Genomic DNA, 24804 nt, shown 5'->3' with positions numbered 1-24804 from the left:
TACGTAAAATTACTGTAATGGCAGGATTAGGGCCAATTCTATCTTCAAAGTCTAGATCTGGTTTCAGGTATGGAGGCCTTGTATCCCAGTGCTGGCCTCAGGGTTTTCTGCACTGCCCCTCAGGCTTTCTAATATACATTCCATACATCCAACATACATTCCATACATGCAGTGATGACTGCCCCATGTGTCTGCGGGTATCTATTGTACACCCCTGTTACCCTACTCCGGGGATTTCACATACTCAGGTTGGGAGGTTGCCTGGAAAATCGCATCCAATGTGGAGATTATTTCTATAGCATTCAGGGCATATGTTAATCTAACTTTCATCTGCATTAATTTTCTGCTGATGATGTCTAAAGACTATGCCCTTCTCTCTTGACACCCTTCACTAAATTTACTCTATAGCAGTGTTAAGTGATTGCTTGTACAATGTCATGCTTTAGAACAGCTGTTCTTTAGTCATACAAGTGCTAAGAAGATGTTCAGAAACAGTCAGCTATTCTGGGGAATAGCAGGAGAAAAATACTTTGTGTGGTTTTGGGTAGCAATTTATAAAGTTTCTTCCTGAACCAAAATTTTTAGTTCTGTTCTTTGGGGGGCTGAGGCGGATTTACCGTTTTAAGGCTCACTGGGGCAGTCTTCCACTCTAGTAGAGATTTGTAAAAGAGTCTCATCTTTTTGGAAGATCTGGTAATTGATCTGAGCCCAAGCTGCACAAACCAACAGCTCCAAAGCAGCAAAGCCTGTGTCTGTATGCACACGTATGTGCATGCATATGCACGCAGAGATATGAGAGACTTGGATGAAAGAGAAAAATGCAAGGTCATCTCTGATGAAATAGCTTACGTGGACCATTTTAGTGTTTTTAAAATGCTTATCATTTATTTAAGGGAGCTTCACAAAATACTAGGTGCTTTTCAAACATAACTGAAAACTCTGAATTTTCCACAACATCCAGCTTTAGGCACTCTGAAACACACTTCAGAGTTCATTTCTTTCCCAGAGTGGGTACTCAAGCTTTCAGTGTAGGTGTGAATACTTCCTTGAATTCATATACCAAAGAGTTTGCAACCTGTTGGAAACCTTCTGGAACTTTTGGAAAGTCTCTTAGCAGGAGGACTCAGTTTGGATATTGTTCTTTTATCTGCCTAATAATTCTTCTCCTGTATCAGAGTCATAATGTCCGAATAAAATTGTAAAGGTCTTATTTTATTTCTACTGTTCAAATGGAGTCTCCTGTCGCAGTTCAGAAGACAGTGAAATTTGGTCTGTGACAGATTCATTTATATCTGCATATCATTCTGCAAATGTCATTCTGTTGTGTTAAAAAAGGTTTGATTGTAAAACCTGGATTTGGTGTTTGCTCAGTTTCTCCTTGTTGAACTAAAATACACAGAAAGTCAGGAAGAATTCTTGAAATTTGCAGAGGGATAATGCTGAAATTTTGACCTTCCCATTAAAGTGTGAAAGTACCATTTGATAAAGAGGTGGCTGTGACCAAGAAAAACCCACTTCTCCACATAGATGGGGACAAAGCCATGGCATACTTACTGGAGAACGGAGGCTGGCTTGTGGGTTTAGATGATGGAAAGCAGGAAAATCATAAAAGAGCAGTCTGCTTTGTGCAGCTTTCTTTTACCAGGCTGAGCAAGAATTCTGTCTGTAGTGATGAGGAGGCTGAGGCAGGAGCTGCCAAGTCTGTCTTGTTCTTTTTTTCCCCGTAGTTTTGTATAACTCTTGTACCAAAATTGTTCTCAGCTAAAGGCAGTAGACTTAGAATTCTTTCTGCAAAATACTTCTGGCTTCAATATCAGTGTCCTCAAATGACTGAAGTATAATGCTGAATGCGTGGGTTATTCTGGGTGAAGGCAGAGCTGCGGAAAGGATATGCCCGAGAGAAGTGTTCTGTTAAGACCAACACAAACCTTGGGTGCATTGTGCCATTGTATTTTTGGGCACAAGTTATTAGAATTGCTTCAGCTGAGTCTGTGCTCCAGGACCATGTGTGAGAGGAGAGCTAGGGCTCGTAGGAGGCTGGCTGAGTTGCTGGGAATGTCAGAATTGTTCTGGATCCAGAATTTGAACCCAAGACTATGTATGTGTCTGATGGCAGAGGAGCAGGGATGAAGCAGTTAAGCCTGTAATTCAATCTCAGTGAAAAGAATGAATCATACAAAACACTGAAATCATCATTAGGTTCCTTCAATGAGCTGGAAGACTAAGGAAAATCAAAGTTATGTTTTAAAAAGATGACAGCAGAAAGCATTGTACCTATGAACAACAAAATGAAAAGATTTTTTAAGTCAAATACTTATTTAAAACTTTGCTCAGTTTTGTTATGTTATGTAAATTTACTACCGATAGGAAAAAAAGATTACTGGTGCTAAACTTTCATCTAAAATGCATTGGCATGTGTCAGATTAACTGTGGAAATTTTGTGAAATGGAACCCAGAAGGTGTGCTAACTGCTAGACACCATAGAGTGGAAAGTAAATATGTTTCCAGTGAGTGAATATTGAGAAAATAAGCATCTGGAAGAAATGGGAATTTTGGATTCTTAATTGCATCATTCACCCCAGAACATCTGCCAGAGATATTAAGAGCAAATATAACTGTATCTGAGAGAAGATACAAGTTTAAATAAGGAAGGAGGAAGAGTAATATTGTGCCATCTTGTTACACTGCTGTACACTGTGCATACGAAGGCTGTGTAAGTCTCTCTTCTCCTTCTAGTTTTGGTTCCAAAACACCTTAGGAGAATAAAAATACAGTTTCCATGCCTATGTTTACCTTTTCAGAACATGAGAGAATCCAGAAAATCTCATATATGGTAAGTAAATAATCCATATTTTTGCATATTTTGTCCTTCTCATAACAATACGTAGTATACTAGAAAGCTGGGTTGCAGAAGACAAAGGGCATCCTGCAGAGGTTATGCCCTGGAAACATGTGAGAAAAGAATTAACCTTTCATCCTACTTATGCCACTCCTGTTCATAGTATAGTTTAGATGAGCACAAAGGCTTCTTTACTCTTTGCTGTCACACCAGCCCTGGAAGCTGCTTTTTGGAAACTGCAGGAATGAAGTGCAGTCAGGCGCTGTGCCTAATGTTACAGAAGAAGATGGGATGGGATGTAAACAGCTAAAAAGTGGGGAATTGGGAGGATCCCCATTACGCCAGTGTAAGGACAGCACTCACCAGTCTTATCTCATGCCTTTCTTGACTTTTCAGTTTTTGCCCTGCATCATTAGATGTGCTTTCTGCTAAGCGATTTGAGGACAGTACATATTTCCAACCCTCCCTCTGTCACAACATTACTGTTACTGCATTTTCCTGGGTTTACTCTAAGAAACAGCTTGTGTAGAGGAAAATGACTGAAGAAAAGAGCTTAGCTACCAGAGGGGGGTTAGGTATATCGTACTTCACAAATCTGAAGTAAAACCTACATGTTAGAAAAAGAAACAATTTTTAAACTGGTGTCTTTTAAATTTTCTAAAAAAACCCCACAACAAACCTGAAGGACCACTGCATATTATTGCCTGTAAAAATGCCATATTCTAGAACAGCTGTTCTTTAGTTATTGAAGTACCCAAAAAAAGTTCAGAATCAATCAGCTATTTTTGGAAATAGCAAAACACAAAAATCTTTTAATTATTTTGGACTAAGTCCTCCATTAATAGATTATCACCATTTTATGTTCACGTTATAGGCATTTAAAACCAGAGTTTTTTGCTGAAAGTCAGAGCAAAACTAAATTAGAGCAGTCTGAATGACACATGGAAATCATACTCTTATTTTCTGCAGTTCATGTGGTTTATTTCATCACAGGTGATATTTTACCATCATTCTTTTTTCATCTTTTTGAAATAAACATTGCTAGTCTGTTGGGTACTATTGACAGTAAGTACTGAATGTACTTCTAAAAATAATGAGTTTGTTGAAGCAAATACCTTTCTCAAGTCTAGTTCTTGCTTCTATTTTCAAATATAACTTAGTCTAATGAGCATTTTTAACCCATTCTTCGTGTGAAGAACTCACATTTAAAACTATCACACCAAACAGTGGTGTAAGGAAAGTAATGTAAAAAGCCCCACTTATCAAACTGATCTTGGCTGCCAGAAAAACTCTCCTAAAATCTGTTCTATTGTCTGAACAGATCTGTAGGAGTGATTACAAACTAATTTGCTCTTCTGCTGGATGCTAGGAATACAACAGTCAACACTTAAGCAGCATTATGACCCACACTAAAAATATGAGAAAATGCCAAATTATGGCTTATCCTAATAAAGTCATTGTAGGAGAGGAGTGTTAAACTATAAAATAACATTCAATTTTTCATAACAATAATCACTGGGGGGTAACAATTTCAATAGTTTTTAATGAAGTTTTTATATTTGGCATTTGTTTTGTACTTTATTTATTTTATGGAAAAATCTCCTAGGTTCATGCATAGCAAAAATGAATAATTAAGGAGGAGATAGATGGGACACGTGAGATTTCTTACAGACAACCTGATGAAAAATGTGGAAATGTTATTTTACAGCTATAGAGTGGGATTTATAAGCTTCAGACTATTTCTGTGTCCCTTTATTAAAGTGAATTGTCTACAATGAGGAAATAAATCAGTGATGTATTTTAAATCCAGGAACTCTGTCTAAGTCCTCTAAGTTTCAATTTTTTTTTTCTTTGAAGGAGAAAGTTCACTGTTTAAAGAGAGCTTTGAAAATCAGCCCAGACATGCTGCTATCATAACTAGTAACATTTTAAAAGCTCCTGAAATAATAGCTAGGGGAGTATGTTCCTCAAATGTCCTTCTGCTTCTTCCTCTGACTTTAGTGTTATATTTGGACCTGAAAATCGCTCCTCTGCTGAGTCCGGGCAAATGTCTGAGATCTTAGAGGTCATCTTTACAGTGGAGGATAAATCAGTGCATATATTTTAGCTTGCTTTAGTTATACACATAGATTATCCATCCTAGAGCAGAAATGGTTGTAAAGCACTGACCTTCTGTTAGGCCTGTTTCAGTACTGTGGTAATGTCAGATTCTCAGGAGGGCAATCTCCTAAAAGAAATGACTAGCCAGGGACCAAGTCATGTCTCTGTTTCCCTTTGGGAAGGATCTAATCTTGCATGCTTAAAATTCAGGTATTACCTCCTGGGGGTGCTTCTTTTTCTAGCTCTGCGTTGATTATACAGGGACGTCCAGCTTAGATTAGATGCCAGAGCTGTAGATATCCAACATACGGTGACATGTGTCTTTGCTTTTGTAGAGAACGGTGGAAACCCCACTTTCTTTATTGTTATAATAATATAATAAATGATGGTATAAAGATTCAGAAAGTGAATAAAAATCTCAAGATGCATTGCTGGTTAAAATTTTGGATCCTTCTACTTAGAGACAGTTTCTTATGTCCTTGACTGTGTGTGTATGTATGTATGTATGTATGTATATGTATAATACTTGAAAAAAATAAGCAGGGACAAAACTCCAGCAAGTCTCTCCAGTGTGCAGGTTCAGACACTGCTGTGCATTGCTTTTGGGGCTCTGAACCATGCACGCACTGCTGAAATTTGGTTTCTGTTCATTCAGCTGACAACAGATTAATGTAATATGTGTGTTGCTAGACTTTAGAAACGACTGTATGGGAAAGGAAATGCGGATGAACGTGCCACTCCCTTGAAGAGGTGAGACAGAGAATCAGAAATGATCGGATAGCATCCATATTACGCAGCATATTTGCCAAAGTAAAAATCTAAGCAAAGAGCACTCACTAACCACAGATATCAGAGTAGTTGTGTGTGAAATAAAAGGAAATACACAGTGTCCATGTTTACTTTTATATGGTGGGTCTTGTTTCTTAGAAATTATAGGTGCCCAGCCGTAATATAACTCCTAGACAATGCAGTACTTTCACGTTATGAATTAGCTGTTAAAGCAAGGCTGTACCACTGAAGTCAGGAAAGGCAGGCTCTGCTGCATCTTCAGTTTCTGATTTCCCTATCTTTTTATTTTGTTTTACAATGCTCTGCTAACTACAGCTGCACCTGGAGGATATGCGCTAGGATTATTCTCAAGATTTCCCTGACTTGTGAGCCCTGTGAAGATAAAACTCCCTCTAGATTTGTGTATGCAATCAGACAAGGTATCTCATGAATGGCGTTTTGTCAAATCCTACAGTGTATCCCCTTGCTGTTCAGCTTTAAGGTGGTGAATTGAAGGGGAAGGCAATTCTTGTTTTGTGATAGTCCCACACGCTTGGCTCCCTTCACAACATATCGGTGCCGCAGACCTGGACAGTTATTTAATGCTCATCTATTTTTTCTGGTGTGCATTTTAGAACTAAAGCAGTAAAAACATTTGTCCTGAGTCAGTGTAGATACTCCTAAGGAACTGTGGGTAGTTGGTTATTTCCCAATAGCAATTTCTTCTAACCTTGAAAAGAGGCACGGCCCTACAGATATTTATAAATGTCCACTCATCTGCTGTCATTTTTGACATGTTGTTAGGCACTGGAAGACAAATACACTGTACTGCTCTGTATTGTACATGGTGTTCAGCTTCGCACCTGGGACTTTTTGAAAGAGTATATGCAAACTGCCCCACAGATAACAACTGCTTCTCAATCTATTGATCTTTCAATTATTTAACTAAAATTCACTCTTCAAAGTGATCTGAGGGTTGAAGTTTTGAGGTTCTAATGTTGACTTCTGTGAGGAAAATCCTACGTTAAAGTAGCAAAAAGATCAAAGAATATGCAGCCATAAAAATTTATACAGCCAGTATATGGATGCTATCATTTTATGTGCAGATAGTCATTTGCCTATACATTAAGTGCTTCCTTGCAAGTTCCTATTAGCAAAATTTGAATTAAAATTTGACGATTAGATTTTTTTTTTTTTAATTTTCATTGCTCCCTGAGGGCCAACCTCTCTCCTTTTCCCCCCTCACCCTTTCACAGTGGTGAGAAAGATGTTAGAACTGTCAATGCCACTTCAGACTCTCCCTGTGGCACAGGCAGTCTCTGGCACCGACATGACACCCTGGAGGGTGCCTCGTTCCCAGGGGCTGAGGGAGCATTGCTCCGGCTCATGTGGGGAAAGGATGGATCTGGGTGTTGGGTAACACGGCAGAGGAGGAGCTGTGGGAGCTGGACCTGGTGAGGGGTGGGAAGCTTGCCTTGAACAGCGGCCCCTTCACCACCCCTTTCAGCAGCTGCATCACAGCTCGGTAGCCTTCCTTCTGCTCCATGGTAGGAGGCATGGTTGCTTGGCTGGTCTGTGAGTCTCATGTTCAATGCAGGAGGCTTGACCAGTCTGGGGGAACATAAAATTAGTTTACTAGTAATTTACTTACATCCTGCTCCAGGTGTGCTTTTTATGGTCCTGGAAAGCTCATGCCCAAGAGCTGCCCAGCGAGCTCTTGCTGCGCTCTGCACTTGCATCTCAGCAGTGGTCTAGATACACAAGGTGCCTGGCTTATTTCATGGATGGACAGTAATGAAAAGGGATCATGAGCTGGCTTGGCATGGCCTCTCGCATCCCTGGATGCACTGTATGAGCTTCTGTAGACGTACAGGGTAAAATGCCAAGCATGAAGCCATGTCCTCATTCTCCGAAAAAGTCCCTGAATAATCATGATTTTTTTTTCCTTGGTTTTTAATAGGTTTCTCTTGAAGGTGCTTCAGATGCTTTCATTACCTGACAGTTTTTGCAAAGCAGGCTTCTGGAGTTCTAGGAACTGTGATATTTTTGCAGCTTCTGACTTTGGATAGCAATGAGAGTGGTGTATATGATTCTTATCAACAGCTTCTATTAGCCAGAGATCATTCAGAAACAAGTGCCAGGGAGTCTGCTGGGAGCATCTTAAAAGATACCTTTTCAGCAAGAAGAGATATACGAAAGTATTATCTTCTGGGAATCCTTGAGCAAAAATATTCTTGATTGCACAGCTCTGAATGGTTCTCCTGGCAGTTTCTCTTCTTTTATTTTGCTTGTTGAAATGTGCTTTCTTTTTCTCTGTCTTGAAGAATAGCCAGCTCTTCCCAGGCCATCCAGTTTCAATTCATAGACTCTGTCTAGATACTTATTGATTCATCATGTCCATGGCTTAGAGACTTGCTATTTATATGGAATCAATAATGTAGTGGGAAGGTTGTAGCAGGGGAGATCAGTCTAAAAGAGGGGATTTCACAGGACTAGACATGTGCCTTGTTAGCAGTTTTTTTCTAAAGATCTGAGTTAAGTTCCTCCCCTGACTGCACTTCAAAGAGCGTGCCTGGGGCTCTACAGAAGCAAGCTGAAACTTAAAATTAAGATCTTTCTTTCAGATGGTGAACTGTGTGCTGGGACATCCTACGGAGTTTCTCTTAACACACATGGGAGAGTCTGAAGCACTGTGGGGAAGTCCTAGAAGGCAGGGGTGGAAAAGGAAAAAACAAAAAAACAGTTATGTAGTTTTCAGAAAGGCGAGTATGCATGCATACACGTGCCTGCAGTTTCTGGGAGGAGTGTCTCAAGGTATATTTGATAATTTGGTTTAATTGACAGATTAAGTAAAAATGCATTACAGAGCTGCAAAATGGGATGTTACGTTTTATAAAAATATGTTACAGAATTAAAGAAACTTTCAATTAGTACAGAGATACCATTCTATCCAGTCATGAAAACAGATAAAACAAAGCAAAACAAAGTCAAAACAAACCCTAAAGGAAAAAAAATTGACACACCAGCTAAAACTCTATCTGTAAAAGACAACTAGCAACCAACCAACCAAACAAGCAGGCAAAAATCTTGGAGAGTTTTTAAAATGTGGAATTTCAAAAATTAAAGATAGATAAGTTATGTTAAATTTCGTCACATATTTATGTGATGAATGTACACACACACATGAATGTAAAAAATTATTTTCAGATTCTTATGGTATATTTTTATTTAAATATCCTTTCTGGGTGAATGGGTGCACAGGTATACATAACTGCCTTTCTGTATAGAAGAGGGGTATAAGGTGACTCAGTATTATGAATATTATGTTTGGAAAAATTCTGCACAATGGGAATCTTGAAGTTGGCAGAATTTTCGGAAGTCCACCTTGACCTCACTGAGTAGTTTCTATCAGGTCATCACTAAAGTCCCAGAGTGCTTCTGTTATAGCATATATTCTAGGTTTGATCAGCTTAATAGCTCTTCAATACAGATATTAAACAAGCAATGTTCATATTCATCCTTAGAAAAAAATCTTTGTCCTTCTTACTTTGAAAGTCATTGCTTTTTCTTTACTCTTCTTTTTTGGTGGAATTTATTAAAGACTTTCCAAATAAATTTTGGGGGCTGTTGCTTTTCTAACCTTGAAGAAACAGCATGGGGTGAATAAGGGGCACTAAGCATAATGTTTTAAAAAGCAAAGTGGAATAGAACATGAAGACTTTGATAATGGAATTCATGCTGACATTCAGGTGCTTAAATATGAATCGACCTTCTTATTACCAAGATCTATTACCTAAATAAGTTTTTTTTAATAAATAAATAAATACCTTAACTGTGGAAGCAAGATCACACATAGATGTGTGTTGAGATGGAAATAGAGCACAGGCACCCCGCTGCATCCTTCTTTGGGGAAACTGTGGTTGTCCCTCCCTTGGCTTCAGCTGCTGTCTCCACAGAGGCACCTAAAGTCCACTGAGGTGGTTGAGCTATTTTCTGATAAGCGTGAGAAGCCTGAAAGCAGGCTGTTCACAAGGACTATTGAATTTACCTCTTCACTAATCCTATTTCATAGAGACTCCCATACACAGCAGTTTTCTTAAGACATTACTTCAGGTGAGGGTTGGGTGCCAGAGGGTCATTCAAACACATGGGGGTAGAAAAAATCTTTTGTTTCTTTTTTTTCTGATGCGTCCCTGAGAACATGTTAATTTGTCACCTAGTACAATGTGCCCTGAGACCATTTGGGTCAGCTGGAAAGAAAAGAAAATTAATAATGAGAGTCATCTAAGGAAACAGGGAAAACATATTCCCCATAAACTGTGTAAACTACAGGCTTCTGAAGCCTTGAGACTGAGGAAAAAATGTGGGATTTTTTGTATTCTGTCAGATGCTGAAGGCTGCTCTGAGACATGTGCTGCTGCTTCTTGCTGAGTCGAGATATTTGGCAGAAGGCCCACAGAGAGAGTAGGAGAGAATAAAAAGTCTTTGTGCCAAATGTTCTTTTGAGTGCCTGAGAGCTGGATTGGTCTTTTTTCTCTGTGAAATCATATAATTAGTAATCTCAAACCTCAGCCTGTTAATTTACAGAATGTCTGCACACTTTAATATATTGTTTGCTTAACATGTTTGATAACAACCTCAGAGATACTGGGGCTTTTGACTTCTTGTAGTATTTATAAACTGCGCCTTGCCCTGGGTGTTTCTCTGCCAGCTCTACACAGGCTCGTCTCATGGATGGTGTCAGCCCGCAGCTGCTAGAGAAGAAACATGGGAAGCATCTTGCCTGCAAAAAGCAAAGCGGCTCAATTTCTGGCCCAAAGGGAAGCACGCATCCTTCCCTGCTATCAGCGTCCTCCCCTGTCTGCTCCACTGCTCAGCAAAGGGTTGGCTACGGTGCGGCCGGTCCACCCTGGGCACCTGCGGCAGGAGGCAGCGACAGACCTAGCAGGCTGGCTGCAGCCAGGGAGCCGAGCTTGTTGTGAGGACTGGGCGAATGTGCAGAGGCCTCTTCTTCTCCTCCTCCTCTTCCAGCGGGTGAACGTATAAAGAGCTGCAAGATCCCAAATGGTCGCTGCTTGTGATCTTGTCTCCGAACACTCTGTGGTTTTGTGAGCCTAGCGGTCATCTGATTGCAAAATGGAAAGCAGGACCTAGGGAGGGTGACACTCTAGGCTGAGAGGGGGTCACATGAAGAAGAGGAAATTATCCTTCAGGCTACCTGAAAATTAGTTGCGTTTTGAGTTCCTGTGTCTTTGGCTAAAAGTTTGGCATGAAGGCGTCATTTGTAGCCATTGTCATAAAAAGGCCCTGACTTTTGCAAGAGAGGAGATAAGCTTATTTGAGAAATACTGGCTCACTCCTGCCAAAGGACTGATTGAATAAAATTAGCCTCAGTAAGGCCAGAAGGATAAAGTCAGATGGCTGTGAGCTCTCCAGGTCCAAGAGATCCTACATGAAGGGCTCCATCTGTGGTTTTACACTTGTAAAGTTCGTGTGACCAGCTGGGACCATGCCAGCTCGCTGTGTTATTCCAGCAAGTCTTTTTCTCTCTTAGGGGAGATAACTCAATCCTTCAGTCCATTTCAGTGCATAGGTTTTGCTATGGGAATACCTGGGGCTTGATCTTACAGGGTCCTTAATGGGCTCTTCTCGGGGGAATGCTTACATTGTAGTTTTCCTTGATTTTTTTCCAAAAGGGAAAAAGTCTTCCCACACAGATGGCCCTAACTGGTGGCTGGCAGACAAGCTGATGGATGAGATTTTTCTTTGGCACTGTGCAGAAAAGTATGCTTGGCAATGAGACTGTGGCAAAGCATTCATTAGCTCTGTTTTTAAAGGCTACCAGAGATGCTGTCTGCATAGTGTTGTCATATGAACTCTGCTTACCATCCTTCACCCAAGTGGACTAACCAGGTTAATTGCATGGTAGAGGCAGCCCGATGAGAGGAGCTGGGCTAACATCTGCAGAATAAACACTTATCAAGAATTACTCTTGTTATTTTAAAATGTTTCTCTCAGGAGAGAAAACACATTGAATCCAAGAAGCATGGGAGGGGCTGCAGTTAGCAGGATCTTTTGTGTATGTGTTGCCTACAGGTGGCACTGCAAAAATAATCAGTCCAAGCGATCAGCTCAGTTTTTTAACAATTCACCTGAGAACCTGTCCCAGAATGCAAGAGACATCAGAACAAAAGAGAAATGAAAAGCAATGATGTACTTCTAAGTTAAACTGATTCTCTACTGGTGTAGGCAGCGCATAGTGTGTGCTCTGTCTATCTGGACTTTTTCAGTGCTCAGGGTGACCAAGTGACTTTTAATAGCTATTGCTGAGGTGCAAGGCATGGAAATGTGAATGCAGTAAATACGACCTCAAAGCCCTGTCAATAAGGTGTGTTTGTAGGGGTTTAGGATATATTTGCGTGGGAAGGAGTTGTCCACATCACAGCTTTACCCAAATCAAGCAAAAAAGAGGTCTGCATGGCCTCTGACGTGGGATGGATGGTTCTGATCAAACAGGGCAACTCTTCTTGCTTGACTCACTGCAGTGTTTTGGCATGTGCCTCTTGACAGCTATTGATCTGCTGATCTAGTAGGTAACCTGCCTAATATGAGAGAATTATCTTGACAGTCTGTGTACATTTCTTAGAAGCAAAGGTTGAGGGCTAAATGTGATTTTGCCAAATGCTGCCTGTGTCTTCCTTGCTTGTTTTTTCTTTCCAAAAGGTTTCTAATGCTTGCATCTGTTAGAGGTTGGTGAATACAGTAGCTGAGTAGATATGAAGCTGCTGCGGCTCCTTATCCCAAGGTTCTGCCAATGGTGAGGCTGAGCATGTATGCTCCTTAGACACACGTGGATGAACATAGAGACACACAGACTCACACACGCACAGTACACACAGAGCTAGCCGCACAGATCAATGCAGACAAAACTAAACACTTTTCCTGGCACCCACGTTAATGCACAGAGCAATCACACAACGGATGGCCCAATCCTCTTCTGGAGGAAGACCCAATCCCTGGCTGATTAGGATTGAAGTCTGCTAGTGGAGGGAGATACATATATATACAAATACACAAAATGGATCACTCCAGTAGCTGGTCTTAGACACTCAGCCTGACTGGTAGCTGGTCCAAGATGCCCCCATATTGCCAGTTGCTTTCACTTGGATTCACGAGATTCGTGATCTCATGCCAGTTGCAGGTAATCAGATCTCTTAATCTATCACCAACTAGTCTGGCTTAAATTTCCCTAGCATTCACACATACCCACTCAGAGAAGAGAGTTCACCCACAAAAAAGATAGAAATGGGATTTAATGAGAATGTAGGATAGCTGCAGAGTTTGAGCACAAGGCTCAGCCAGGCAAGTGTATGGATCAGTTGCTGTCTATACTTCACTGGCCCCTCTTATCCTGTCCCCTTTATTGACTCATGCTTGTTCGTCCCTCGTCCACCCTGACCCCCTCCCATTCCCTGCCCCTGGTCCTTCCACTAAGCATCACATGATGAGTCTCACACATTTCCACAAAATGTCTCATGGCAAATTTTACACAGTCCCAAAATGCTGTTCCCCCTTCTTCCGATAACAGGTTCCATACCCTTGTAGGCAGTAACTCCCTCTAGTCTGCAAGGCTTTCTGGGGAGGCACTTTCTTGGGTTGACTCATCTCGGTGAGTTTCCTACAAGGCCCAGGGGCTGATCGCTCCCCATGGATAGTGCTGGGAGCAGCAGGTCAGGGTGCTCTGTTGGTGCTTGTTAGCATCCTGGGGCCTCTCTGGTCCTCCAGGGTCTCTGTGTTTAGCCAATCGCTGTGCAAAGGTGAGGGCTATTTGGCATATCCTCAGTTCTAGCTAATTGGAAAAGGGATCCTCAAGAGACTTAGAGAGCAGCTTCTCCCTACAGAAAATTTTCTCTTCCAAAGTAAAATTTGGTATTTGTTTTTAGTTGTACACTACTTCTAAATTACGTGAATGTTTTAAATGCGTATGGCATCAATGGGATAGATAGCTAAATAAGTTTTTAAGTAGCCGTGTGAAATGTAATGATAGCGTAGAATAAGACAGCACAAAATTATCATTTTTTATTGCTGATTCTATAGCACAGCACCATGTGTCATCTGGAAAATAAAGCAGCATGAGTGCCTTTCCTGAGATGCTCCACAACTGTGGCATGCCTCATTGTCACCACTGAGGACACAGGAATTACTGCTGTGTCTGTAATTGATTTTTCAGTTCACTGGCCAAATAGGAAAAAAAAAAAAAGAAAAATACCAAGTAGGGTTTTTTTTCAAATAAAATAAAATATTTTGCTTTGCTTTGAGAAATTTTACAGTTTAAAAAATCCCTTAAGTTTGTCATAGCAATAAAAAATATTGTAAAAAGAAAAATTAAAAAAACATGGTGAAACAATTTTTTTTTGCCCCCCTCTGAGGATGCCTACTTTTAGGTTCAATGTATAACCAAATTAAACTAGATTTCAACAATAGTTACACTGCTTGGATACTGTACTTTTAGTAAATAAACTGTTCAATGAAAAACACATGACAACTCTAATGATGGTTTAGAACATGATTTAATAATCTTAATTCATCATACTGTTCAGTCACATATCTAGGGTATATGTCATCATTTGCTCAATCACTGCAATAGGTGCTACATATGCAATCATCAGAATAAATATCTCAGTTGCAAATCCAGATGTCACCTGTACTGAAAATAAATAATTTTAACTCTTTCATTGAAATTCTGATCCAAAACCACTGATCAAACCAAACCCATTGATTTCAAAGGGGTTTGAATCCAATCTTTAAAGGCCGTGTTCAGTAAGGTTACTATCAATGTGTATCTCCCAGTGCTTTTTTGGGAGTCAGTGGCTTGCTGCATGCCAGAGGTAACAAGATTATGACTGGTGTGGGAGACACCTCTGCTTTTCCTGATGTCTGTGTTGCTAGTTGTCCCTCTGGCCCATGGAGCTGAAATGAAGGTGTGCTTTGTTTTGTGTTCACACAAGCAAACTGAAGCTTGTGTTCCCAAAATCTTGTCTGCTTTTTTCCCAATTACACTAATGACTGGTCAAATAAAAGATTTTATCTTTAACAAAAATCTTCACATTGCTTATGTTCTTAGATCACACAACTGCAGCAATATCACCACCATTGCTGATAGAGTATGAATAAATCAAATTCAGGTTTTTCCCTACCAGCTTTTAGGTGGATATAACAGAAAATACTGAAAAATATTGAAATTAATTAGTGAAGGAACTGGACAGTGTATTTCTTTCCATATATCTTTGTCTGATGTTTAAACAGAGAAAGCTTAGATGGAAATCCTGGCTTAGCTGTGGTTGCATAAGATTTTGATTGCTTAGATGTGGCAGCTACTAACACTTACTAAGCTATTGAAAAAATGCAACAATACTGTGTGTGAGTGTGCCTTTTTGTGTGTGAGAGATTTTGCAAATTTATTTGTACCCTTCCTACCTACAGTGATGCACTGAGACTGATATGACATATTGAAATTGCCGAAGTGTAGCAGAAATATAACCTACATTTGTTTTCCACGTCAATCAGTATGAACAAAGCAAGTAGGCTATATGAACAAGAAAACCCACTTTTTTCCTGGTCACTTAAGAGTAGGACAGTGATTTAGAGCCTAAACTGGAAACCACCAATTTTATTTATTTTTCTAATATCAATAACCCCCCCTCACACACTTGTTTGAATATTGTGGTATAGAATAGTGACTAATCATTGAGGGAAACGAATGAAGCAGGTTGATAATCTGCTGAAATATTGTTTGTTTTTCCTTGCAGGTGGTTATTAAAAAAGTAGTTCCATTATAGTCCATAATGCAGTTACTCATGTGGATATGGTTTATGTGAATAAAGACTACTTATGTGCCTACTTTGAAAGACTGTACACCATAGTATTTCACATGGGACATCTTCCTGATTATACCCAAGATGACAAAAAGGCCAAAGTTTGTATAATATTAGATGTAATATGGATTGAAACTCATGCCTAAGAGTAACTTCCATTCCTCTCCTTATTGTTGATCTGTTGCTTCTTGTTTCAACTAAAGCTTTGTTTTTGTGAAAGGCTTTAAAAAACACACAGACACAAGCAAAGCTTTGCACACTTTACATAGTCTCTCTGACCTCAGAGGAATCACTTGAAATGAAATAAAATAAGATACATTTATTCCATGTAGCAGTGCGGAGCTGCAGTGCTTATAAACTGGTACAGGAACTGGTTTCCGCAGAAGGAGGTAATGACGTATCCGTGGCTGCCTGCTCCTGCTGCTTCCCTGTGGATGAAGCTCACCAGTCTCTGCACTGAGTTGTAGGAGCTAAACCGGTAGAGAACTACCCCTGCAAAAAAAGGGGATATTATTCTGCCAGTCTAAATCCCTGGCTTACCGTCGTCACCATCAAATGACAGTGTTTATGCAAGCAACGGATGAAAGAATGCAGGAAAAGGGACAAGGGATCTTCTTTTTCTTCCAGTAGCTGTCAGTCATTAGATTGGTTCAGTTGTATCACCCAGTTGTGCCAGTGTCTTTGCAGAGAGCATATAATAGAGCCTTTTTGATGGTTTTTTTCACTATTTGTATGTGGCTACTGCAATGATAGGGAACCGGGGGACAGAAACACCCTGTGACTTTATTTCATCTAGTCCATGGCAACATGATTTCTTCCTCTTTGTTAATGGCCAGTGTATGTGTTAATGCATGATCTGTGCAACCTTCAGGAAAGAAAAGGTTCAAACAGCCAAGCAGATGGGTGTCAGAATTGAACATGAATGTTTAAGTGGCGAGGTTAGGAAATGGTGATTGTAACAAACAATGGAATTCAGAAGACTTTCCTTGATTTAATGCTAGGTTTGTGTATAACACTGCATCTATGCTAAATACGTTATATTCATATTTGCGAGTTGCAAAATAATAATGTCGAACAGTATCTTGCCTTCTTGCCCGGAACAAACTTCCTACAGAAGTAAAGGAGTAAGGGCCGTAACATAGTGGCAGATGCACTGTGCTAGTATGACTGAAATTTCATTCACCTGAAGGAAAGAAATTTAAAGTTGCCATGAAGGAACAAGAACAGGTGGAATTTATATATATTTAAAGGTCTTTGCTGTGTATGGTTAAACATACTCTTTAAGTGCATTCAATTTTATGTAAAATGAGGAATAATAATAATTAATTAGCTTTATTTTTTCCAGGAGCATGAATATGAACACTTAAGTTTTTGGTGTACCAATATCATACTGATTTATGAGATAGCTATTGATGATTTCACTACAAGAAAAATGCTATAAAAGTGGCAGGTTAATTACAGGATATACCGTAAATGGGTGAGATGTGGTTATGTCTGTTTTCCAAGTTACACTCTCATAACACAGGGTTACACCTTCTGGAACTTACTATATACATATATTATGTTATGCATAATCATCAGGAAGACTTCACAGTCTGTACACATAGATATCTCTGAGTCTCCTTCTTCAGTCCTTCTTCACATTGATTTCAGGAAGGATTACTTGCATTAGCAGAGAATGCAGGACTGAGTGTTTGCAGTGGTTTTGAATAATGAATTTCTGTAGGATTCATCCAGTTCCTCAAACATTCTCTGTAAAGCAAGCAGCATACTTTGAAGTCTGTGCTAGGAGAAAAAGAAACAAAACCAAAACGCGAATCTCCTGAAGTACTATCCTCCTTTTGTGGAATGGTTCAGTGGCTTAATGAGGTTAATTTGTATTAGGTTGTGGGAAATCCTTTATCTACTGTATAGAGGCTTTCGTTTCACATGAATGTGACAGATACTGTACTTACTGCACTGGAACTTAATTATTTGATAGCATAAGAAGCTGAAATCCCTACATTTCCTCTCAAGGAATATTCATTGCATACTCCAGATGGTAAATAGAAACTAGAGGATGGTTGGCCTAGATTTTCAATGTTTGAAATATTTTTGTATACTTTTCTAGGTTGTTTTGGTTTTATAACTAGAAAATTTCAAAGCCGTTTTATTAAAGATTCCCCAAAATACTATCAATAGTATGTGATTATTTTTTGTTCTCTCCCATTTTCACATATCTTTTCACCCTTTGAAATGCTTTTCTGTATTGTAGATGAATGTAAATGACCATTTCATTTAATTACACTCTCTTGCCATAAAAGTCTTAAAATGCCCGATTTCCTCTCCCTAATTACTACAAACCAAGCCTTCCAAAAGTTTTGTTTCAGTATGAATATTTCTCTCACAACATTTTACAGCAGCTCTTTTAACTGACTTCCATTCCAGATGGCTATTGGTGCACATTGTACTTTATTTTCTCTACAGGCATTTCTGTAGACCTGGTAGAGCTGTGTAAAGCTATTTAATAAGAGAACGAGGAAACAAAATTTCAGGATCAGTGATACACATCAGAATACAAATATGGACTGAAAACTAATATACTGAAAGATTAAGTGGGACAAAGTTCACATCCTACCACTAAATTTACTTTCTTTTTTAGATTCAGTGTCTGAGTTTTTTGTGTACCTTTCATAAAATACAAATAAGTGAATTTGTGTTGACGTGTGTGGGTATAAGATGTGTAATTGCCTATCAAAATAAAAATTAATGCGAACTTACAAAAGCAGCATGTGTTTGTTCTACTATATATTATACATTAGAAATATATCTTAGAGTAATTTTTTTAACATATTCAGAAATAAAACAAAACCTTATAACAGTTTTATTGTGAAAAATGAATGTATTTATTTAAATTGTTTTATTGGCATACATACTAGTGAAATTGTTTGGAAAATAATTGAAAGTAATTTTTACAGCAGACTGTGCTGGTAGCTGTGAAAACATTTGCTCATCAGCAAAGGTATGAAAATATCAGAGACTGCAAAGTTCACACAGATAGTATGAATTGCTTTCCTCATCCTCTATTGAATTCAAAAAAGTGATAAATAGTTAAAAAACAAAGAAAAGCATTTTTATGCAAAAAAGATTTTTTTTCTCCTAGATTTCTGATTTATATGTAACATTTCAGTGTATCACAGTATGATGGATCATGGGTTAATTGTTTGCATTGTTATATCATTTCAGCTGTAGTACAGCATGATGTGATAGAGTATAATCTAACCTGACATAGTACAATGCAGTGAGTGACAACAAAGATCACAGACTGTTCAGTGGATTTTGTTCTACTGAAAAACGCATAATTGCCTGCATGAAATGTTTAGTAGTTTATGTTTTGTTGATGAAGACGCAGAGTCTAATTGCTGCCTGTGGCTTTTGTCTCTAGGCACATTCTTGGGGTCCATAGCCTACATCAAGTTTGTTTTCCTTCCTCAGCCCTTTTGGGAGCTGATACTGTGCAATAACAACTGAGTGGATCCAGGGATCAATGTTGGGCTCCTGAAAGCATGTTAGTAGGGCCTTCTCCTCGTGGAAGCTCTCATTTATTGTTTGCCATTAGAGATATAAAAGGTAGCTGAAACGTTCAGTACATAGGCTTTGCATAAAGCATACAAAAAGTTAAACAGCAGATAAAATAGAGGACTTAGGGGCACTGTTAAAACACATATTGCTTTGCATAATTAATATTCCTCCCTGTACAAGGTTGTACGTCAATACCAGCTAAAAGTTCAGATTTCTTTCTCTCTTCCTTCTGATAGAAATGAACTATCCCCAGAAATATCTGGTCTTGTATCAGTCACCACTGCAAGTTCAGTTAAAATGACTTTTTCTGAACTCCAGATCCTTTTTTTTTGAACCAGAAAAGGTAGTTTGGTAGTTCTCCTCCTACCAAATTGGTCCTCTCATAGGACTCCAGTAGCATGATTCTGGTGATCAGTTAGAGCAGCATGGGTGGGGGTGATGGGTGCTGGACATGGGATAATGAAGATTGTCCTGTTGCCTCCCCGTGTTTGAAAAATTTGGTTCCCCATGTTCCCAGACTTTTTTTGCAGTGCCAGGCAGAAAGACTTAAAATGCAATTCCTTAGTAGATTTTATTTCTGGGTTTTGTCTGAGCGCTGTCCCTGTATCCTGCCAGTTATTCTCTGTCCATCTGTAGGAAGGTTTTGGGATATCATGTCAAGAACTGCATCTGTCCTGGACATAAAATCTGGAGACATAGATTCTGAAAACATATGCATGTATGGGTATTTTAACATTGATACACTTCCATTTCAAGATTTCTCCCTTAGGGAAAAGAAAAAAAAAAAACTTGGTAGAGATACACAGCTGTTTATGGGAGTCCAGAAATTAATATATTTTCTAGGTTAGTTTTATGATGTTTCTGCTTCCCGCTTCACTGGAACAGTCCCATATGCAGCCTTCTCCAATTGTTCTTCTTTAGCCAGTGTTTTCTGCCTGAGATAGTTATACTACATTTGGAAAAGAAATCAACTTTACATCTTAGTGTTAGTAGCATTGTAATTGTAGTTTCATGCATGGCAGATTGCCTTTCAGAGCCAAGTTTAATGCATTTCTAATTAAAAAAATCCCCCAAACAGTATGATGCTACCTCGCACTGTTATCAAATTGCTCATCTTCTTATTTTCACAGCTCACCATGTTAAAACTGGGACCTGTGAAGTGGTGGCACTCCACAGATGTTGCAATAAGAACAAGATAGAAGAAAGATCACAGACGGTGAAGTGCTCCTGCTTCCCTGGGCAGGTAGCAGGTACCACCCGGGCAGCTCCTTCTTGTGTTGATGGTGCGACTACTCTATTGCTTCTTTTCATTGCATGTTCCTAGGGGGTTTTGCTGGCTTAACGTCATCAGTGAGAACCACACTCTTACAGTTAGCTATTTAAAATAAGAATAGGAAGCCTTCTGCGTTTTGAAGGGCATGCCCAAGGTGAATGGGAGGAAGATGGGAAAAATGGATTATTTGCTATTACTCTAAGGAAATGCTAAGCAAAATTATTAGATGCCAGTGAAAGAGACCTCTTGAGAAGCTGAATTTGATCTAACTAACAGAGTGCCCTCAGAGTTGTATGAAATTCACTTAATTAAAAGTGTTTATGCAAAATCTACATGAGCATATCATTTTCATGTGCTGCAGTCTTACATTTTATTTATATATTTATTTTTATCATACAGGAACAAACAAGCAAGGAAACAGAACACAGTTCTGGCTGTTTTTTAGTCTTTTTAGACCAACACTGTTTTTCCTATTCACAGTGCAATATGAATGTTTTACTTAAATCTGGCATAGGCTCATATGTTTTATTTGGGAAAATACTAGCTGATCTTTCACATCTCACTCTGAAAGAGGAGCAGGATGGATTCGCCCTTTACATGATCTCTTTACTGTTGATATGTTGTTGGCTGTCAGAGAAGCTGTAAATATGTCATCACTGGCGAATAAATTTTATCAGTCTATGCTAGACTGTATAGTAGATCAGGCAAAATACACTAACTCAAAAGGAGATATTCTGCTTAAAACTTTGAAATCTGGCTAAGCAAGAAAAAATGAGGGTTGGAAAGAAATGCTGTGAAATTAGTTCCTTAGCTGCAGTAAATTAGGAAAAAAAAAAACCAGTAAGGAGATTGACTTTGAAGCACATAGCACCTTCTGCAAATTGATACCTAATTTCTTATGAAGATTCTGAGCTGGCTGAAAATCACAGACTAGCTGTCAGTCAGTATATTTCTAACATTTTCCTGGAAAATAAAAGAAATATTGCAACATAATGACATATTAAAATGTTCATTTCAACAACATGCAAATGTGTTTGTGTTCCTCCTTTGTAGCTTCAATAGTGGAGCAGAAATGGTGGTGCCACATGCAACCATGTCTTGAAGGGGAGGAATGTAAAGTTCTTCCAGATCGTAAGGGATGGAGCTGTTCCTCTGGGAATAAAGTGAAAACAACTAGGGTAGGTATGATACCAACCTTACATGTTACCAACAGGTGAGAAAAAAAAGTGCACAGGAAATTGAGTGCACATAGAAGACATCAGTTGAGAAGACTAAAGAAGTGTGGGAAGAGAGTCACACTGGGATTGGACTTCCTGGTCCTGCACACTTTTCTCAGCACACTTTGCAATTGCTTGAACATGGTAAGCAGTGTGCCAGACCTTCTGAGGTAAGCAGTGGAGATAGTAGAGTCGACCCATTTTTCAACTACCTGTAATGATCAAATGTATTATAATCTGATATGTATTTCTCTCTGAAACTAGTTGCACAAAGTCTATACACCCTGCTAAGATCTTCATTCACAGGATAGCAAACAGGTGCATTTTTATCAATAACATGGAATTACCATGTTTCTACATAGAAACTGCTGAGTATGGTAAGCAATTGATGTGTCATGACAGTGTGATCTTCTGGTTCTTTCCATCTTGTATGACTGGGATTTCCTAAAAGATTTTGACAGAGTTTCAGTGAGTTCCTTTTCTCCATTTGACACTTTTTATATTATTGGTTCAAAATTACGTTAACAGAAATACATCTAACATTCATCATATACAATGCCTGACAACAAAGTAAACCTGTTGTCATCTCAGATTTTAGTGGCTAACAGAAGCAGAAGAACAACAAATTCTTCAGATAAACATTAAGCTCTCAAACTTCCTAAAACTACAGCGTTGTATCTCTATAGGGTCAACACAATTCTTTATCAACATAAACCAGATTAAAACGCACTCTGAAGACACACGTGCATGTGTGTAAGCATAAACACCTCTACCCCTAACGCCACCACACATACTGATGACTGGTTTTCCTTGTAAGTATTTAGTAATTGTTTGCAGTGTCAGGCCATAGTTTGCTAGTGTGGTGTTTACTCTATGCAGGTGTTTGAGTGTCTATGTTATTTGATTGAAATCCTCCTTGCATAGGCACTAAATTTCTGGTACACTTTAGTTGTAGTGAAATGTAGTGTGCATTGAGTGAATTCTATTTCTTCTGTTCTACAGAGAGGTCTATATGTCTCAGTTTCTGTATGCATAAGTCTTTAAAACATTTTGACGTTCTTTGAAGGAAGGATACTTCCTAAATGTTTGATATACAATGTGTTTCTTCTGAAGCTAACCTTGCTTGCATGCTGCCCACACTTAACTTTGTACATGCCAATGCAAATCTGATTATATGCATATAAAATACGTGTGTGTGTGTAGTATAACCAAAAGGAACTAGATAGAATTTAATAATAGTAGTAGAAATAGAAAAAGAATTTTGTGTGTGTGTGTTTTGAAATTTGTCCTGGCTACTACTACATGGCACTATTAGAGTTGAAGAACACATGTGATTTTATATTTAATGTGAGTATTTAACAAGCAGTAAGTAAAAATGTGGGTCTGGATTACAAAGAGGTCACGAAAGGGGAAGATATCAATTAAAATCGCCTTGAGGAGAATTCTTCCTAACATTTTGTCAGAAGATAGGTTTTTCTACATTGGTCAAGGTTATGAAGTTTTGTCCACTGTTAGGAGTCTACAGAAGCCCAAGGCTCTTGTTCTTAAGGGCTTATACCTCTGTTGCAGACTCCTCTTTGCAGGAGTTGGATGGTGGCAATCCTCAGGACTCATTTCATACCTCTTCAAAAGTGAAGCTATAAAAAAGCCAGTCCTATTCACTATTTGCCATCATATGCACTGATTCAGTACAATGACTACCATAACCTGCTTGCAGACCTACCACCACTAAAAGGAAAATACTAATCCCCTTAAATCCCCCCCCATTTGTTCTGCCTTCTCGTTTGTCCAGATATTATATGTTTGCCCCCTTCTTCCTTTGTTTCCCACACAGCTGCAAAGCTGTTTTGAGACAATAGCAAACATGAATTCAAATTTCTGACAGAGAGTTGGATTCAGTTATTGAAACCAGGTGGCAGGTGAGTGAAGGTCTGTCTTTCTAGACGCAGGAGGCTGAGATTTTAACAGATGACATTCTGATGCCCAGAAAAATATACATTGCTATTGGAAATGTAAGTGATTCTTTGTGTTAAAAGAGTAACTTATTATCAAAAAGCAAGTACTTTTCCCTAATATGTAGTGACTACAATAATTTTGTAGCTCCTCTTTCTGCTCCCCAAAGTCTATATAAATAAAAGGAAAAATTCTGAAGTGCTCTGTGGTTTCAAAACCCCCTTTTTTGGGAAAAATAAAAAGAACTGTACAGAGAGTCAGTATTAAGAAGTCATGAATAATAAGTTTCTAATTGTCGAATGAAATAACCCATATGTGATTATCATGTATAATGTAAAAGCATAAAGAAACAAAGGGAACTGAACAGCTTGGGTGATTTAAGGGTATTGCAGAAAAGCCTTGTGAAGGCTTTCCTGAAAAGTCTAAAAAAGTCTATATTCACCTCCAAACATTTTCTGTAAGTTGGCCTCCTTCATGTGCAGAAAGAGTAACCCAATTAACTGCTGAAGTACTGCCTTCGCTTCTACAGGATACCAAGTTCAAAAGCAGCACCTACGTTTCCGCATCTCAAGCTACTAATAGTTAAGCATTCTGTTAGAGGTAACACTAGTGGAGGAAGGAGGTATTTTGCTAGTCCATCTCTGTTAGCATATTTAATCACACTGTTGTAAAAAAGATGATACCAACTTCTTAATACTTACGGTATCAGTCACTAAGCAAAAAGGCCAAGTGAATAATGGGAGAAAACGAATTGATTTTTAAAAATGTGGTCTACTTGAGGTTTTGCATTTTGTTCAGATACGGGGATCTAATAAGGTAATACATGAATAATGAATTAGAAATAGCATGAATGTTATGATACTCAGAATTCAAATGTTAAGAAAAGTCAGGTGGAAATTATTTACCTTCAGAATGCAAAAACTGATATTATGGAAAGATTAAACTGTTTTTCCTAATTTGTCTGCGTATTAGTGGGAGACATTAGGAGATAACTATGGAAAAGGAATGAATATGGGGGGGAAAGTGTGTATGAATAAGCTGAGTACTGAGTTAATTTGTGCTGGTTTAGAATTGACTATTTTGGATCTATGTAGCCTGCGGGAGGGGAAGGCAAGAAAAGGTAATGACAATTTAGCTAAAACAGTAATTTTTTTTACTTCATATAAAGAAATGTGTGTTTGCATTCCTGAGCATTATATCACAACAAAAAAGGATGTT

The 24804-nt window shown here is 38.8% G+C and overlaps 1 protein-coding gene across 1 annotated transcript in view; it reads left to right on the top strand.

The window, feature by feature from the left end:
- FAM19A2 (family with sequence similarity 19 (chemokine (C-C motif)-like), member A2) overlaps window positions 1-24804 on the top strand; it is a 53126-nt gene that overhangs the window by 9686 nt on the left and 18636 nt on the right. The window contains exons 2-3 of the mRNA XM_009581117.1: window positions 20274-20426; window positions 21470-21594. Coding sequence (XP_009579412.1) covers window positions 20274-20426; window positions 21470-21594 — 278 coding nt within the window. The remainder of the gene's footprint in view (window positions 1-20273; window positions 20427-21469; window positions 21595-24804) is intronic.

This window comes from Fulmarus glacialis, unplaced genomic scaffold (genome assembly GCF_000690835.1).
Source record: "Fulmarus glacialis isolate BGI_N327 unplaced genomic scaffold, ASM69083v1 scaffold15447, whole genome shotgun sequence".
NCBI classification, from domain to species: Eukaryota; Metazoa; Chordata; class Aves; order Procellariiformes; family Procellariidae; genus Fulmarus; species Fulmarus glacialis.
This window is presented reverse-complemented; position numbering and strand designations above follow the sequence as displayed.